Below are 18,432 nucleotides of genomic sequence, written 5' to 3' on the forward strand. Positions count from 1 at the left end.
GCTTGTCTCTGTGGTTGTGCTTACCTTCTAAATTTTCAAAAAAATGAGAAAAGTAACAACACCGAGAGTGAAGACAATATTGACAATGAAAACTGAATTTGAAAAACATTAGTCCTGTAGAAAGATCTGTATGTGGTTATAAGCGAGTGAAAAATGCTGTGTGCACATTGTTCCAGGACTTCAGTAGCTTGCCGCAGAGTAATGCGGTGTGAATGGTGTCCCCAGACTCTGGGACCGATAGACCATTCATCCTCGTCAAACATGCAGTTGTTTTACGATGCCCTATGAACTTCAGTCTGAGGACTGTTGCCATAAAGACTTAATTGCTAGTTCTGACACAAGCTACACGTAAAAGGCTTTTTTAGAAAACATTTTATGTTTAGTAAGAGGGTAAGAGGAAGGGACTGATAAATATTTTCTGAACAAATTCATGAGAAAATCAGTCAGGCTTGAAACACAGGCAGCATTTGCCAGATTGAAAAAGACAGGCCTTGGGCAGCAGAACAGAAGCCATAACAAAATGATGAAATAGAATACGGTATTAAGTGTATCATTGTGGTACTTCAGGAGCTGTATGTACTTACTTTGGAAGTGTACTTCACTGTGATCTCCATTTCTGTGTGTCATGATAAATTAACTTGAGGGGCCAAGGACTGTGCAGTCTGAAAACTATACTCATGCTGCAAGACAGCTTACTGATGCCTTCCAAAGTGCAACGAGATCGAAGACCGTATTTTCAATTGTAAGCACAAAGGTCATCTTTTTGGTCAGTTATGCTGTACATATGTGAGAATGTCTGTCATACATAAGGCGTGGTATGTTCATGAGAGGTACATGTTTTATTCAGACTTGACTCTTGCAACCATTTTTTTGGAATGTGGAGATAATCTGATGTGTGCAGTATGGTTGAAATGAAAGGAGAGAACGTGAATAGAGCACACTTTTCTTGGATGACAGGTTATTGGCTTAGTCTGTTTCTTTCCTTTCTTTGTGAAGGTTGCTTGTGTAATCTGATAGCAAAATAGAGAATTTTGAGCTATTCAGTTCAATACTCTGTATCATCTTTTCTGACTGTCCTGAAGAATTAACATATCTTTTACTTTCTGATTGCTGTTGTAGGAGTTTTTATTTGCAGTGGTATCTTGATGAATATTAATGGTTTACTACTTGAATGGGAGTCTCCTTACACCATTGTCCTAATTTGCCTCCTGTGTTTCCTGCACTTAAAAAGTGCTACTAAAGAAACATCTTGAAAGTTGTTGCCTGTGGACTGCTGTTATAGAGACTTTAGAAAAATATATATATTTCAGAAGTTCTGGGCCTACTTCTCAGTCCTCTAGGTAACAGCCATGATCTTTTTAATTGCTGTGAAGTCACTTGTCTGCCTTGTAACGTGGTACGCTTTGTGATATCGCTAAAGAAATACAGGAACCAGCTGTTCTGCTGTTCTGCTTACAGTTCTGCATAATTTACCTTCCCACGTGGCGAATGTTAGGCAGCATGCCCTGCCACAGAGAAGTGGGAGAGGAAGAAGTATTTGGGGTTCTGCTATTTCATACACTACTAAATTTTACTTCTGTAGAAGTACACTGCTCCATACCTTGGGGTGGGTGGCTAGCAGAAAGGGTTTCATGTGGACCTGGACACAGGATAAAATCTACTTCTTTTAGCAGTGTTAATCTGTCTAATGCATCCTTTAGCTTTTCTGCTGCTGGTGGGATTAAGCTGTTCTTGAAATCTGATGTTCAATACATGGTTGCTACTTTTGCAACCATGAAAAAGGGTTTACCACCATGAAAATTAGTCTAAGTGATAGTGTGAACTCGATGGCTGCCTCTTCTTACTGTTCCCAAAGTTGACTTTCTTTTTCAGGATTCTATGTTAAGTAAACACTTAGTTTTAGTAAGAGTTTTAAGTATTTTTAATTTGAGAGAACAAAACTGAGATCTGTTATACAGAAAGCTTGCTAAAATAGTGTAAAAGTTACTAGATTGTTTTCAGTCACGTAGATCTTTCTCTACCCCAAGCCCAGCTGAGCTGACTTTGTAGTTAATTTTCTCTCCCTGCTCCAGGAAGAGCATGCTGTTGGCTGAACAGCTGGCATCATTGCAATAAAAGTTACTGAAGTCGGTGTCATAGGGTAATAAAGACTGCCAAGTGGGTGGAACCCTGACATCAGATATGCTTAGTGTGGCACCTGGATCGTGTGAGGGGAAAACAAGTTAAAACGTAAGGAAACAGAAGATGACATGGATGTAGGAAAAAAAATGTTTCATTTGGCTAGTGCTGTATTACGAAGTGATTCAGTGGTTATGTGCATGAGAGGGGGCTCCAAATGTGTGCGCTGTTTCATTGTGTAGTGTGAGTTCATGTTTATTGCAGTGATTATTGCTGTAACCTTTAAGTAGGTTTCGAATTGATTGCGTAAAGACTTTTGAATCTTATTTGTGAAGAACTTTTTCATACTTTTTATTGGAGGTCTTTAAGAACAGGTTAGACAAATGTCTGTCTGAAGTGACATAGCTGATACTGCCTGGAGAAAATAGGATGGATTAAATGGGAGTTACCAAACATAGTTTATGGAGGTATCACAGGCTTGCATTTCAGCAGTAGGCACATGCAGAAGGAGGTGTGCGTCATATCCTGTGTTACACCTCCTGATATATCAAAATTCGGATCCAGACATCAACACTGAGCATCAGATCCTTGAAACAATATGACCTTTTAAGGATCGTCCTAGCCCTATCTTCTCTAATCTTGTGGTGTTCAGTCTGGCTGTTTTGAAGAAATGTTGGTGTCCTTCAGCTTGTGCTTCTGGAAAAAAAAAGGGCAAAAAACCAACTTGTTAGAGATGTGAGATACGGCTAGACAGGATGTCACTTAAAATGAGGAAAGCTAGATTTTTTTTTTTTTCGTGTCTGCCTGAGTATTTTGTGTAACCAGTAGCTTGGGTTGAAATAAGAGAATGTCTAGTATCCATATACTGAGTCTTGTCTGACAAGTCCTACCGTCGTAGTTATACAGGCTTAGTCAGGACGAGATGATCAATCTCCATTGGAAGGAGAGATGAAACCAAACGGGAGCATTCAAAGTCTAAAAAGTCTAAAGCACGCAATCTGTGATGATCTGGTGCAGTTTTCAGCAGGGGGGGGAGGATATGGGGGGAATTTCCAGTTCTAATTATAAAAATATTCTGAAGAGATGTAACTTGAATTCTAACTTTAACAAAATGAAGGTAAACTAGTGGAAAATAACCAAACTGTTTAATACAAAACCACTTTTGATAGTTGCAGTTGAGTAACTTGGGAGGAAGTATAAAATTATATCTATCTTTAGTTCATGAGTAACAATGACACTGATAGCTTTGAACGGCTGTTTGTGCAAAAGTATAATTGTCACTGGCCTTTTGCAAGTTATGAGACACATCTGACTTCGGGAAATCATCAGAGAAGCGACTAAACAAAGATGTTACAGTTTTATAATTCTTCTTTCATGTTTTCCCATGTTTAATTTAACAAACCATGTTGGTCCATAGCCCAAGTGCCAAATTTGCCTCAAACTTTGAAGCCCCTTTTAAAAAGGGAGTCTGAGAAGAGTGAAGAAGCCAGACATGACTTGAATCTTTAGTATAAAAAGGGCAAAAAACTGTTGTATCCTTTACTACAAAGGAGAGGTGAAACAAGTTACAAGTTTTGAGTTTTTCAGTATTTCTTTGTCAAACTCATATTCCCAAACTTTGTGTTGAGGGGGTAGAAAGACTTCTGCACATCTGTCTTTTTGAAGTGGGGAAATAACTCATTTTAAATCTCTGAACCCAAAGCAGTCCTACATGGGCTAGAGTCAGCTCTTTCTCAATTGTTTTGTGATTTAGCTTCAAGCACAGTCATATGAACACCATGCCTTGTCCTGTGATGCTGTGGAGAGCTTGCCTGAAAGGAACTCTTTTTCCACTTCATAGATTTTGATGCATTTCCACATCTGAAGAAATATTTAAGCAAAACTTCTTCTGATGACCCTGCTAAACTGAAGCTCTTTTTATAGGGTTATGAGTTTCTGCTTTTGTAAGAGCTATAAAACAGATTGGTTAAAACTTACGGGTAGCTTAGAAGTTGGTATGTGAGCATTTGAAGTACTGTTTCCACTAGGTTTTCCTAGCAGTGGGTAGAAAAAATTTATATTCAAATCACTTGTAACATTACTATTTCTAAGTTGCTGCCTCTTCTGTCCCTTTGCTTCCATGTGGTACCCAGCTGCAGCTTTCTTTCTGACCCTTTGGCTGACTTGGATGTTTGTTTTACTGGGGTTTTTTGTGCAAAGGCTTCTGGTATGCTTTTCCTCCCTGTATGATGAGCCTTCTGCATAGCTGGTGTTTGTGGCCTTGCCTTCTCGTTGCAGTGCAGAGTAGAGTACTACATGACCTGAGTCGTATTGGGCTATTAGAAGTATTCTTTGTACTGCCAGCGCGTGCTGAATTTCTTAAGTGTTTGTTAAGATAAATAGCAAAAAAAAAAAAAAGAGCTTTTCAGACTGCTATGATGAGGAATTGGTAATAACTTTAACTTCTAACTTTAATATTATAAAATGTAAACACTGATATATGCATCAGTGAACTCCATAATATTTCAAATGAGACACTTTGGTTAACTAGGTAGCAGAAGATGATGATCAGCAGAATTGCACAGTGCCCATAAATAGTTGTCTAAGCAGTTGACAGGTTGTAGAAGATGGTTATGAAGTATTTGATGAAGGCTGTGAGCATGTAATTTTGGTTTGCAGTGCTGCTGATGTGTCCTTACTGCTGTGTCTGTACCTTTGTGGCTTAGAGGTTAAGATACACTTCACCAATGTTCAGTCAAATCTAAGAACACGAGACACTTTCTACTCACATGCAGCATTGGCAGGCAAGTGTGTGAAGTTGATGAAGAATAAAATAGTTCCTATTTGTGTTAATCCCAAGCAGGCTTCTCTGGAGTAGCTGGCACTTAGTTGACAGTGATTATGCAGAGCAGCCTAGATGGGATGCTTGACTGATGGGCACTGGACTGGAATATCGTTAGTGTCCTTTGTGTTTACATGTGGACTGTAGACCTGTCCTTTCGGAAACCTGCTTGCACCCTTCTCTACTGGGAAGGGCTGCTGTGTTCTTTCATACATGCTTCTTGAAGGGAAAGTCTTTCTACTTGAAAACAAATGTAGGAATGATGGTGAAAGCCCTTTGCTCATGCCTTTTAAAAAAAATTAATTGTTGAGGCTAATTTAACTTTTTTTTTTTGTTTAGAAATTCATTGAGTTTGAAGATTCTCAAGAACAAGAGAAAAAGGACTTGCAGACCAGAGTGGAAGCATTAGAATCACAAACTCGACAGCTTGAACTAAAAGCAAAAAACTACGCTGATCAGAGTAAGTAAAATATATTGCACTCACTTTAAAGTGATAGAATTGCACTTTAAATTTTGTTCTGTAAAATGATAAAACATGCTGAATATCTGTGCTATCCGATTTCTCTGGTTTTTCAAAGAACTGGGTTTAACTCTTGTGCAAGTTTTTCTTTAGAATTAAAGCAAACAAATCGGATATAAGCTTGTGACTAGTAATCTGATTCTTCTGGTATCCTGCTTGTTTTGTTTTCCATTTAGACCATGGTATTTTTATGTTTAGCAACTTTTTCAGGGCATATTTAGAACTTACTTCCTTGTTAGGGGTTGTAAAATAAGCTAATATTCTTCCCATTAAACTGTTGTCTGTGCTAAAAATAAATGTAATCTTCGGGTTTAAGCAGTACTGGGATGAGAATACCATTGATACTGATTCTCACTAGCTTTTGTATAATTTTTACTGAATTATGTATTTCTGTGAGGCATTTTTTTTTTTACAGAAAAAGAGTTAAGGAAGAACAATTCCACTTTGAGAGATGTTCTGTGTAATTTACAAAAACTTGTGTAGCTTTTGGAAAGAGCTAACAATGATCAGTTTTCCTGAAATACTGGAAGTTACAATGTGAATATGTTGTAGCTTAGACAGTTTGCTGGACTGCTGCTTATCCAGGAACATAGTCACTAATAACACTTGATCATCGATTCTTCTAGCTGAGTAAGGGTTGGGGCGGGGGGGGAAATGCTCAAACCCACAGAAATTGTCTCTTCTGATTTTATCTCCCCCACCCTGCAGTCTTAAACTGAAGATGAAAGACCTATGCTGCTGCTGATAGATTGGGTTTTTCTTGGTTGCAAGTCTGTTAAACATGCAGTGAGGGTTATGAATTTTGTTTTTAACCTTTGTAGCACAGTGTAGAAGTAAGGATCAATATGAGTTAATGTGGACATTTTGTCAAGCTTCTAAGCTAACTTCTGTTGACATAGCGTGTCTATAAATTAATATACGGCTTTTATTGCTGGGCCATGCAGAAATGTGAAGTAAGACTGCATCAAGCCTGAAAAGGCTGAGATAAGATCAGTTTCTAAAACCAGTGCGCCAGTTGTCAAAATAGCAAATTTTCACTGTTCGTTCTTCCTTGATTTCTACTTGGCCACCTTTCCTGTCTGTAGTGCAAGATGTTATAACTCTCTTTTTCAGCTTAAGGTATAATAATCTTCCTGTGAAGTTTAATTTTCAGTGGCATAAGTGAGTCTATAGCAGGTGTGAGTATCAAGTGCACTAGTGTTAAGATTAACATAGGTGACATGCAGGTCTGAATCTTTCAGAAATTTGAATGATTTAGAAAGCTGTTGACGAATCATAGAGGCATGTACTTATTCAGGTCCATTGCAGTTAAAATATTCTCGTATTCTGTACAGACAGTGGTCGAGAAACACCTCAAGCACTCTTTTCAAGTGAGGACAGGAGGATTGATTTCCAGGAGTGTGTCTTTATAGATCAAGTCAAGCTAAAATGGATAATTGTAAAGCGCATTATGGAGACTTGTGTCAGAAGTGCTATGATTATTGTGAATAGAAATGTGTGTGTGTTCGAAAGCAGCAGAAGAGGGGGAAAAGAAAACATTGGAAGAAGAGTGGAGTGGTCTGTTTTGGTAACAAAGGACACTGTTTCCAGAAGGCCTGTGCTCTAAGCCCACAGCCCAAACAACTTGTTAATGGGAAGCCCTGTACTCTCACAGCAAGATTATGGCATTAAGATTGCATCATGTTGTATATGGCATTACTTTTTGTTGATACAATTAAAAGTACAAATCAGTTGCACAAAAAAGACAGTCTGGGTTCCTGGCAATGTATGTGGCATTATACTAGGAGTTCCTCCTATAGAAGTTGCACTTACATACTGATGTACATAATGCCATTTTATACTATTCAATGAATCTGAGTGACATTCTTTTTTGGCCTTGAATATTAAGCCTTCAAAAAAATACAGGATTTTAAGCTTTTAATTAGATTGTGTGTATATAATATTAATGGAAGTATTTGCATGAGAAACTCAGTTGTTCCAGTAGAACCACTGGGTGTTGGCTAGAGCTACGGTTTTTTTTGTGAGAAATAATGTGATTGAAACAGTTATCATAACAGCATAAAGTTCTGGTGTTAGAACAATGACTTTTAAACAGTTCCAAAATCTTTTTATTAGGGAAAAGCCTTTTGACAGCGAAAATGTAACTCTGAAGAAGCAATAGAGCTGTGTTGAACATTGAGCTTTGCTTATGACTTGGGTTGGTAACAGCCTTTCATGTTGTCCCAGAGAAGTTATGAAGATTTGACACGCTGCTGATGCAGAGCAAGATCAAAGAGAACATAAACACAACTGTTGAACACATAATGAATATTATGCAAGTGAACTGGTTTTAGTGATCTAAATTTCTAGGGTGTGAAAACCATACTAGTGTGTGCATTCTTGAAGCAGTCCAACTCTACTGCATTATCTTGTTTTCTGTTTTATAGGCCAGGCGATTTCTATGTCCCACCGTACCAAAGATACCAATGTGTCACTCTGATTCTTTGGGTGTGGCTCCAAGTCTTCTGGCTATAATTCTTCTGCTCTTCTACTTTCTGTACTAATGTCTGTGGTATTGCCAGTTTACCACGTCAACATTCAAAATAGTGGTAGTGTTATCGTTGATACTGGGAGTTGCAAATGCCTGTCACAGAGCGAGTAAGCAAATAAAACCTGGCGTTGCTTTTTTGTGTCAGAGTATACAGTGTGAGATAGCATGTCAGTTTGTAATATGATTAATAGTTTAGAATAGAAAACAGGTAAGATGTGGTCCTATGTAGTACTGTAACTACAAGACTCCTTGGTTCTTGTTGAGTACTACTTGTACTACGTGTGCTTTTCCTCAAATAAGCAAGGTGTGAGAGAACCAGTTTTGTCCATTAAAAAGTTTTGACTCATTCCCTTGAACGCCATCCATCCTGATCATTTAGTGAAGACTAGTTAGCCCATGGAGAGGACAGCTCTGAAGTTACATGGCAAAGTTCGGCATGGTTGTATGTGCTTAAACCTGCATGCCAGTTAAAACTGCTCAAGAAGCTGTAGTTTTGTTATGTCCTGAATTATAGGTGCTTGTTTTTGCAGTGTTAGTGATCATCACACTAAAGAAAATAAGAACTATTTCTTTGCACGTAGACTTATCATGTGGACTACATTCATAGCCACGTATTCAGCCAGCTGAGTGGGAGTAAATCTGCCATTTGAAACTAAAGAAGTGAAATAAGAAGCTCGTTTCGTGTTAACCAGTTACTAAGCTCCTGTGGTTTGCTGCCTTTTTTCCCCTGCATTACAAATTCAAACGGTTGCTGTCAGCTACCTCCTAGACGAGTGGACTGCCTTGCTCTGCTTTTTCATAGGAGGAAACGGAAAGAGGCGGAGATGGTGGCGTGACCTGGTGGCACTGCTGGGGGGGTTGAGAGCCACAGTAGATGGTGAGATCCTGAGGGCAAATGCACGTGGAGTTACCACTCTTGCATATGATATGTAGTGCTCGGTCCTGGCATTGGTGGCTTGCAGGGGTTGCCCAAGTCAAGTATGCTGCCACAAAACGGTTCAACACGTTGTGTCCTGGGGTGTTTTGGTAAACTTTACAACTTTTTAAAGGAGGGCAGAGGCGTAAGGATTTGCGGCTTCTATTTGAGTCATGGAATGTGCTGCAGTGATGTGGCTCTTTGGCCTGTGATCTATCTCCTCGTCTCGTTTTGCACTGCTGCTCTTCTCTGTAACTTTCCATGGTTTGCCTCTGTCCTCACGTCAGGATACGCTGGCTGTCAGCGTTGCCTTTGCAGGGAACAGGAAAGGCAGCACCAGTGCTCTCAGGGGCCTGTGGCTTGTGGAAGTTAGAGCAAGTCAAATATCACAAAGTTCCTGGAGTTTTGTCTGGGGACCATGTTGGTCAGGCAGTTTTCAGAGGCTCTTGTTGTCAGTCTTCAGCAAACTTTTACTGACTGTGAGCAAATGTCTGTGTTTTGGTTTTGACTTTGCTAGACTTTCATGGGTTATCTTTTTTTTTTTTTTCTCAGCAGCAGAGGGCACCTCTGAATACTGTGGCAGTGCACCAAGCACGGAAATGCCAGGTCTTCAAAAAACAAAAGTTTAGCCCTTAAATTCTTCTCTTCCCTTTCCCTTCTCATCCACCTCAATGATGTGTCTGAGGCAGGCACCAGTCTTTGGTATAATCTTAGACATTTCTTACAAGAGCTTGAATATATCTGACTTTCACATTATTTCAAGTGAGGGACCACACAGCATTTGCTGTGGTGAGACCCCTAGCTCTGCTTGTAATAAGTTCGCAGCATTAGAACGTTTCAAATTTCAACCCTGAATCTGCAAAACGAGTCACTTAAGGCTGTTAAAAACTTGTAAGAGAAATACGCAGCTTGCTTGTCCAGCAGTGCTTCGTGAGGGCACATGATACCGCTGCTCAGTCTCCAGTTACCGGCTGGAGTAGGTGCCTTTCAGTGCTCATGTGATGTGCTGCTGAATGCTGTGGGGGCTCGGGAGGTTTCATTTATTTCCTTTCCTTGCCGCCCTTTTTGGGAATGTCAGTTCTTTTTGTGTGTTACAGGCTGTAAGTTAATTTTTTGGGGAGTAAAAGACAACTGTAGTGTATTTTGACTTACTACAGGAATGTAACAATTTTGGAGTATGCTTTCTGGAGGCATCATTCTCAGTCCCTTATTTGCAAGAGAATCTGAAAAACACGACGTCTGCATGGCTGAAGCACTTGCTGATGGAGGTGGTAGGCTGTGGGAGTTGAAAGATTTGGTTCCTTTTCTGGATCTGCCTAGTGCTAAAGTACAACCAAGGTAACACACTGCATTTGACAGGACAACCAAAGCACAAATATAGTTCTATACCTCATAAGTTTATCAAACCTTAGCTTTGTAATTTATGCTCAAGTTAGATTATATTTGGGGAAAAAGATAAGTAAAAAAAACAAACAAAAAACCCCCACAATAAACCACACAAAAAAAACCCCTAAAAAAACAGCAAACCAAGCAAAGAAACAACTTTTGGTCTTCAGAGCTGCAAATGTGGTGACACAGCTGTTGGGATGATTGTGTTTCCCACATCAGGTGACATTGTGCAGCAATTGCCATTGCTTGCTGTACTTTTTATTTGGGATATGAGACAAACATTTTGGCAGCTGACCTACAAACATACAGATTTGTTTTCCTTGGAAGCTAAACAGAACTATTGCTTTCACTGGCTTCAAGAGAAAGCGCAAGACCATGTTCTCTTGTGAATATTCTGCATATGTTATCTGGTATTTTATTTTCATCTGAGCTCTCCAGATACCAGCATTACTGTAGTGTACACCCAGGTATACAACTTCTTGATCTATAATCTGCAGGTATCCAGTACTCTGAGAGATACTTGCATAGAGCTGCATCAGCAACTGAACAAGGACCTGTCTAGTTAACAAGGAGACTCTAATACGAGCTTCCAGCTGTGAAGCTTAACACGTTTTTGAGATTTGACTTGTGACTTGCGTGTCTGCGTGCGTGATGATGTGAATAACAAAACTGGTATGAAATACATCTGTCAGTAGTGCTATTTCGAGGTATGGCTCAACTGTACTCTTTATTCTAAGGAACACAAGAAAGCTTTGCAATAGATCCTTGAAAGAAGCTGAGAAGTTAAGGTTTGTTCAGTGGGGGTCTGCATTGTTCCTACATAGTTTTCAAAGACTGAGAACAGCAGAAGTAACCTTATTTCCAACAAAGAAGGAACAGAACATTTTGACTTTTTGTATTTCTTGATTAACAAATGTGGAGCTTACTGTTTGCCACTGTTTTCTTGGGGCAGCTGTTGCTCTTCTACGCTGGCTTGTTTGCAAGGCAGATTCCCCCACTGCCCTTCCCTACACTGTGCCCCAGAGGTCATTTACTAAACTTGAAGAATCTTACTGTAAAGAGAAGCGTGAGCATCAAGCCATACCGGGAAGGACGGCTTTGGTTCTGACTGAAGCGGTTCTGAGGTGCTTTCCTGGCTGCCTTAGGTTGTGGAGTTGTTTCTGCGCTGTGTGGTGGGGAGCAGGAGCCCACTAGATGGAGCAGAGGGTACGGTCAGCTGGGGAGATGCTCTGCCTGCTGCCAGACTGGGGGCCCGAAGAGAATGGAGTAGAAAATTAGAGCGGTGGTTGGCCTGCTTCAAACTTGTCTATTAATATACCTGAACAAAAGTGGTGAGAGGAGGCTGACATCCACTGGCATATAATTAACTGCTCACGTACTTTTTTAAATCGAGTATTGTGCTGGTGGTTTAGCTGTTGGCGTTTGATTGCTATAATAATTCTATTGCTGTAAATGTTGCAGGAATGAAGAAAACGGCTTTAAATGTCTTTTAGAATCTTAGATTCCTGAATTGTCACTGGTTATCTGGCTTTAAAAACCAGTCTGCTGTAGCTTCTGTGTTCGTACTGATTTCATGCTGGATTTTCTCAAAAAGTTACTTGCTTCAACAGCCAAGTGTATAAACGAAACATCCCACTGTTTTAAAAACAGTCAGTCAAAACTTTTCTCACTGAAACGCTATTTTGGCCAGTGACAAGGCAAGAAGTTGGTACTAGATCCAAATGATTTTTAACTTGATTTTGAGTAGAAGTTGGCTTGTATATACCCTTGTTCATTTGAATCTCAACCTTTGTGAGGGATCTCGTGGCATATCATTGTCTTTACATTAAATGGTTGTAGTGGAACATTTAAGGAGGCTTTCTTTTAAGCTTTATGTCAGTTTTTCGGTGATAAATTACAGTGATTTTGTAGGTCTGAGACATAGTGGATGCTTCAACAGTCCAGACGTGTCAGGGACAAGACCATGCAGCTGTATGTGTTGATATTTGCTATCAACAGAGCATTCTTGACAGCTAAATTATCTTCATAATTTAAAGTGTCCTACTCCTTTAAACTAAGAACTAGACCTACAGTTCACAGTGGTAAGAGCTACTTGAAGATGTCGGTCTTGCCAAGGATATGAATTTATCACTTGTTTTACAAATCAGTTTTCTTTGCGGCTAATTTCCAGATCTCATCACTTTCAGGTTAAATACTTGTTTGATAGCTTCGGTCCCTGTTTCAATCCATGTGTGCACTCTTTAGTAACTACTCAATAGGTCGTAAGGTCCTCCTGGATCATGGCATTGTTTATGCTTGGTCTGTGTTTTAACCTTTAATATAGGATCATCTTCTGAGAATGGAGCTGGATGAAAGCTGTCCAAGGAGAGCCTTTGGATAGTCTTAGGGCTAGGAAAGGCTCGTGAATGAGCTGAATCTCTTGTCCTGGCCTGTGTAGCAGGAGTTTGTAATTCCTCTTGAAGCCATCGTACTGGTTGGATTTGGCGTTCTAGCAGGTCTGTTTCTCTTTCTCCCCCTCAGGCTTATCAGCAGTTTGAGGCAGAGGACAACATACAGATGGAGGGTGTTCCAAACTTGGTAAAAGCCATCAGACTTGGGAGGTAAGCCCTGATTTTTGAACAGGCAGGGTGGGCAGCTTTGCTGCCTAATTCTTAGTAATGCAGTCAGGAGGCAGAAACTCCAGAGGCTTCTTTCTAGTTTGCTATAATATTTAATCTCCCATTTCTAGGCTGGATTGGTTTGATTTGAGAGAACTTTGATTAGGACTGGTGCTTCAGGTCATTGAATGTGTTAGGATACTGACAGTGCTGGAGAAGGTTGTGGGTAGACCTTGGGCATGAGTTTGTGGTGATGTTCCAGTGGGATGCTTTCTCATCAGCCTAAGGATACTAGAATATTTGCATTTTATGCTTAAAGATCGTTAAATTTTTCTCCATGTAGACTTGCAGCCATGAGTAGTGAAACTTTTTTGATGTGTATTATATTTTGCAAATGTAGTATCTTGCACAATGTAATCTTGCAATGTAATATCTTCCATGATGTAGCAAGGATATAATGGCTTTATAAAGACATGTTACGACAGAGACAATGGATGCTTTGCTTTTAGGATCTGTATAATCAAACTGATTTTATCATCTACCCATTAAGAATTTGACATCTTAGTGGAAGAAAGTCTCAGACTGAAATATCAAATGAGCTTTTTTATTGTTACTTGAAAGTCAGATTGATGGGAACCATGTCTGGTTGCTACTTTGTGGACCCAGTGTGTGTGTCAGGCAGTGCCAGCGCCCAGCTCCGTTCCTCTTGGGGGGGTGTTATCAGGGTGGCTCCAGACTTTCACTCTGCTGTGCGCTGGTGGAGTAAAATGGAACTGATGACAGCTTGGTCTTAGATGTACTTCTGGGTGCCAGCGGAAGGCATTTTGCAGTCTCCTGTTTAGTTTCCTGTCACTGCTGATGGGAGTGTACCTTTAGTAGCAACTTAGTAAGTCTCTCTAAGGTTTTGGGGCCAGAATCTGGTGGTCTTCCTCAAAATGCTTCTGGCTATTATTCACTAGGATTATTCAAGAATCTTCAGTGTTCGAGTCCGTGGTGGCTTCTGATCCCGAGGGAATATCTGATCTCTTCCACAGTGTTTAACTGGAAAAGGGAAGCATGTTCTGTTGGTTGTTTTGTCAAGACCTTATCTTTGACGGGAGGCATTTTTTGGGTAGAACAGATTTCCAGTGTTGTGTGTCATCCTGCTGGTATTGGAAGAGAGCCTATTTTGAGGACTGTTAGTGTGGTGTCTGAAGGTATAGAAACTTACACATCCGCATATGACTGAAACTTCAGCTGTAGGACTGTAATGTCTTACGCAGCTGGAAATTACTTCCAGAAGAAAATGCCGAGTGTCAATTACACCATCTTCTAGGTACTTTGTTTTTCTAACCTGTGTATGTAACAAAAATAACTATCAGATTTAATGAAGATATCCTCCTTGACTATGAGGTACCTGTACTACATTTCTCTTCTACAACTTGATTTAAGGAACTATTTGAGATTGGGCTATAGAAGGAGAAAACGGTGTGCTTCGTTATGCAATCTCAGGCGTTGTGAAAGTGTTTGTTATATCTGTAACAGTGGGAAACACTTCTGTGGATTTCATGAAGGTGAGGTATGGACAGCTACAAAGAAAGAAGGGTGTTTGCAACACCTAGTGTGGTGTGCATTTTCATTAAAAAAACTGTGTCAAATATTTTTCCAAGAATCCACTGGATTAAGTTAATCCCTAGGAACCAGTATTGGCTTCGCTGCCTATGCACGAGCGTACCGAGCAACGTCGGGTGAGGGGTGAGCAGCTAAAGCTGCCGGGCTCTGCCCTGTGGCTGCGGGCTGGTTACTGCTAGGATGTCTCTGATGGTCAGCTGTTGTACAATGTGATTGCTTCTGACTAGAATACTGGTCAGTCCAAGATGCTGGATAAAATTTGTTATGTCAAGCTGTGTAACTATGAATTCTGATGCTGGTTTCTGTAGGCACTTACCACAAGCTGCTGTATAACCTTCCTTTAAGCATATGAGGAGGCTGAAAACGTCTGCTGCCTAAAATAAAAATAACAAACTAAATTCTTCATTAGATAACATTTTTATGTCCTGCGTTGCATCTCAAAAATACATATTTATGTATGTATTGTGCTGTAAAATATATTCTTATATATGATGTTGTGCTGTAAACACTTGTACGTCACTTCTGTTTGAACTGAAGAACTCTTGTTCGGTCTGATAACAGTGCGGGACTGAAAGCGTTCAGTCCTGCGTTACACAGTGTAAGTAAAATTTGATGTGATACTTCTGGTCAGATACTTGTAGGTGGAGTGCAAAAGGTTGTGTCAAGGAACTTAATGCTCTTATAAGAGCAAGATTAGATTAGGAGCTAAGAATGTTTCCACAGATTTGAGTGAGCAGACAACACTATGTTTTGGTTCCAGCATTTGACTCTGGCAAATATTTTTTTTTGATTGAAATGTACTTGCAGTACAATACTGTGCCAAAATACAGATATATGGAGCAAAAAGAAGTGGTATATTGAGAATTCATTTTCAGAAGACCCAGCTGGCAATATTAAAATATGCAAATAGCAGAGAAAATGTGGGCATTTGTCTTCTGATGAATATGTTTGGCAATGAGTCTCTGGAGACGGGTAACTATAGGTTTAAAGTTTCTTAGGGGTATTTAAACATGGCAAGTAGAATAAGAGAATCTCATTTACAGAACTTGAAACACATGCTTAAATTGCATAAATGTTGTGCTCAAAAATACCTGAACAAAAACATGAAACTCACGTCTAAGCGGCAAAAAATGTTCTCTGTTTGAATGGAAAAAGTAAGTTGTGTGTGAAGCAAGTTCTGATTTCTTTCAGTTTTTCTGCAAATGCATTGCACAGGGATATCACAAATAGCTCACCTCCTCTTAGTATGAACTTATTGTCTAAAGTTCTTCTAAATATGCTAAATGTATTTTTAATTTCTTGGAACACCTACAGAAATATTCAAATATTTTCTTTACCTGAATCTGTTGCCTTAATACTTAGTGGAATATGAGTGAATGTCAGCAGAAGTCTTAATTTCTGTTCCACAACATATGGCTTGAAGCTATTTTAAAAATACTTTGTGTATGTTTGTCCTAGTTAAACACCTCTGGAGATTGTGTGGTTGTGTTCTAGGAAACCAGTGTAGAGCCTTAACTGGAGCTCACAGCTCCCATCCGAGATTGAGTCTAGTTTATGTGGCATGGCTTCTGCCGCCTCCTACGGTTTCCATGTGCACATGTGGAAACAATCTGGATTGGTGTGAACAGTAAGCTGTCCTTGAACAGCAAAATCCCCTCTTGTTGGACTAGCAGTCAGCTAGGGAAAATAGCATGGGCTTTTTACAAGGGCTGCAAATTGTAAGATTGTGCTGCTGTTGAGGTACTGAGGAAGCTCAAGTGATGAGTTTAAAAACACAATAACTGACGTACTTTTTATCCTGTGCTTTACTATTCACTCCTAAGAATACGTTCATCTCTGATCTGGTTGCTTAGTCCTAGGCAAGTCAATCTCATCTAATAGAACTCTGAATTTAATTTGATTTCTTTTTTTAATTCTTCCAGTTAGCAGACTTGAGGAGAGGGAGGCAGAACTCAAGAAAGAATACAATGCACTTCATTCAAGACATACAGAGGTAGGTTGTTCAACCAAGATGAATTTGGGGTATCTGTAAAAAATGTAGATCTATGAAAAACTTTTTGTGAGCAATTGGGAAGATTATTGGAGGTTTATTCACTAATGCTTGGGTGTTTGTATTGCTAATGTGCACTGTAACTAGGCTTCATTGGGCTGTGTAGTTTTCCTCATTCACATCTGTCGATTTCTCCATGTTAGCTCAATTACATGTTTGTCAGTTTTATAGCTTTGCCAGATATTCAGAAGTTTCAAAACAAAAATTTGCTTTTTCATATTTCAAAGGCGATTCTTCAAAGCACACTAACAAACTTCAAAGAAATAAAACTGAAATTGCAATCTTGGTACTCTTTCCAGCAGTTTTGTTTTACTTGTACCATTGAAGGAACAAATATCTTTAAAAAACTGTCCTCCTACTGAGATGCATAATTAGAAGGAGTCTCTGCCATACTTATTGATAGCTATTGAAAACAGTATTTGCTAATGAAGATGGGACAAATTTGACTTGGTCTGTTAAATAAATAGGAGCCACACTTTTTAAGTTGGTTCTAGAGCATAAAGTGACTTGCAGTGCTTTGATTTTTAGTAGCAGGTCATCTTTCCCATGCAGGGATGCTTGCTGCCTAACTAGTATACTTATTTTAGTGAGGAAATCACTAGGTTCTGTGCATAATTCTGATTATTCTGAAGTCCCAAGCACAGTTCTCCTTACTCTGATTGCTTTGCCTTTACTTGAAAGGTCAGCTGTGTTTAGATCATCACTAACAAAGGAGGGAATGCAATACTGACTGTTCCTCGTTCAAAAGACCACGTGTGGGGAAAGGGAAAGCAAATACACATTGGATTTGGTTACCTTTAGTGCTTCCTTAGCAGTCTTAAGATGAGTATGCTACACTGACAACAGCTGAAGGTGGCTTGGAACCACTACCAGCATGTAGCTCTTGAGTACTGCATGACGGGACTACGCAGCTCTAAGAAAAACATTCATACATTTACTGAAATCTTAATGTATTTAAGATCACATTTGCTACTAAATAGTTACTTCAGAATGCTGCATCTGAAAACTGGAAATTTAAGTAAAATGAGAAGTGACAAAAGTTAATGCTGCCCACTTAAGTCTTAAATCCTGTTGAACTGGAAGTACTTCAAACTACCGTATGCTTGCAAAGTTTTAGTTTATTTTAGTTAGAACCTATGGGTACTGTCACAATAGCAATGGCACAGGTTTTTGTTGAATCCTGTTTTTTTGAGTTCAAGATAACTAAATGTATTGGGCACCATTAATTCAATTAAATGCTAATGAAATGTTCTGAATATCTTTTTACGTAGGTTTTGCTCCAAAATGGACAGCAACCTCTGCTGGTTTGATTCCAATTTATTAAATGCTTTTACATCTTAAATTCACTTTCTTTGGTGTAGGGAGAGGTGTTTCCTTGGGCTTTATTATTACTGAGGTGACTATGTCCTTTCTTTGTAAAGAAATAAGTTGTAGTGCAACATAGTATATTCACACCTCTGTGCTCCTAAGATCAGGTCTTATGTTTTCTGTGCCCTTTCCTTCTAGCATGTTTCCTTCCTTCTTTCTTTGTTTCCCAGTCTGTGTTTTATATTTTTTTCTTTTGAATGTTTCACCTCTCTCCCTTTGTATTACATACCTTCTAAAACAAAAAAACCTTTACCTTATTTCTGGTTTTGTCGATGAAGACTTTGATCTCTGTGTTTAGGGGATAAGTGTGTGTACACATCGCTAGAGGTACCCACAATTCTCAGCCCACCAGCTGGCAGCTGCTGAAATGCAACAGTGTATTTGAGACAGGACATGGAGAGTTGATGGGGTAATAGGTTTGTGGGCTGTGAAAACTTGGCTCTGGACCGGGAACTAAGGGCAAAGAGTAGCTACCAGGAGTATTGTTGCTTAGAAAAGGGTGGGAGCCTTTT

The 18,432-nt window shown here is 39.5% G+C and overlaps 1 protein-coding gene across 2 annotated transcripts in view; it reads left to right on the plus strand.

Annotated features, from left to right (window-relative positions):
• The window catches only part of SPAG9 (sperm associated antigen 9), a 63,788-nt gene that overhangs the window by 1,348 nt on the left and 44,008 nt on the right, over nt 1–18,432 (plus strand). For both annotated transcript variants that reach the window (XM_075441213.1, XM_075441214.1), the window contains exons 2-3: nt 5,279–5,399; nt 16,425–16,495. In XM_075441213.1, coding sequence (XP_075297328.1) covers nt 5,279–5,399; nt 16,425–16,495 — 192 coding nt within the window. The remainder of the gene's footprint in view (nt 1–5,278; nt 5,400–16,424; nt 16,496–18,432) is intronic.

The sequence above is a fragment of the Opisthocomus hoazin genome, chromosome 21 (assembly GCF_030867145.1).
Source record: "Opisthocomus hoazin isolate bOpiHoa1 chromosome 21, bOpiHoa1.hap1, whole genome shotgun sequence".
In the NCBI taxonomy this organism is placed as follows: Eukaryota; Metazoa; Chordata; class Aves; order Opisthocomiformes; family Opisthocomidae; genus Opisthocomus; species Opisthocomus hoazin.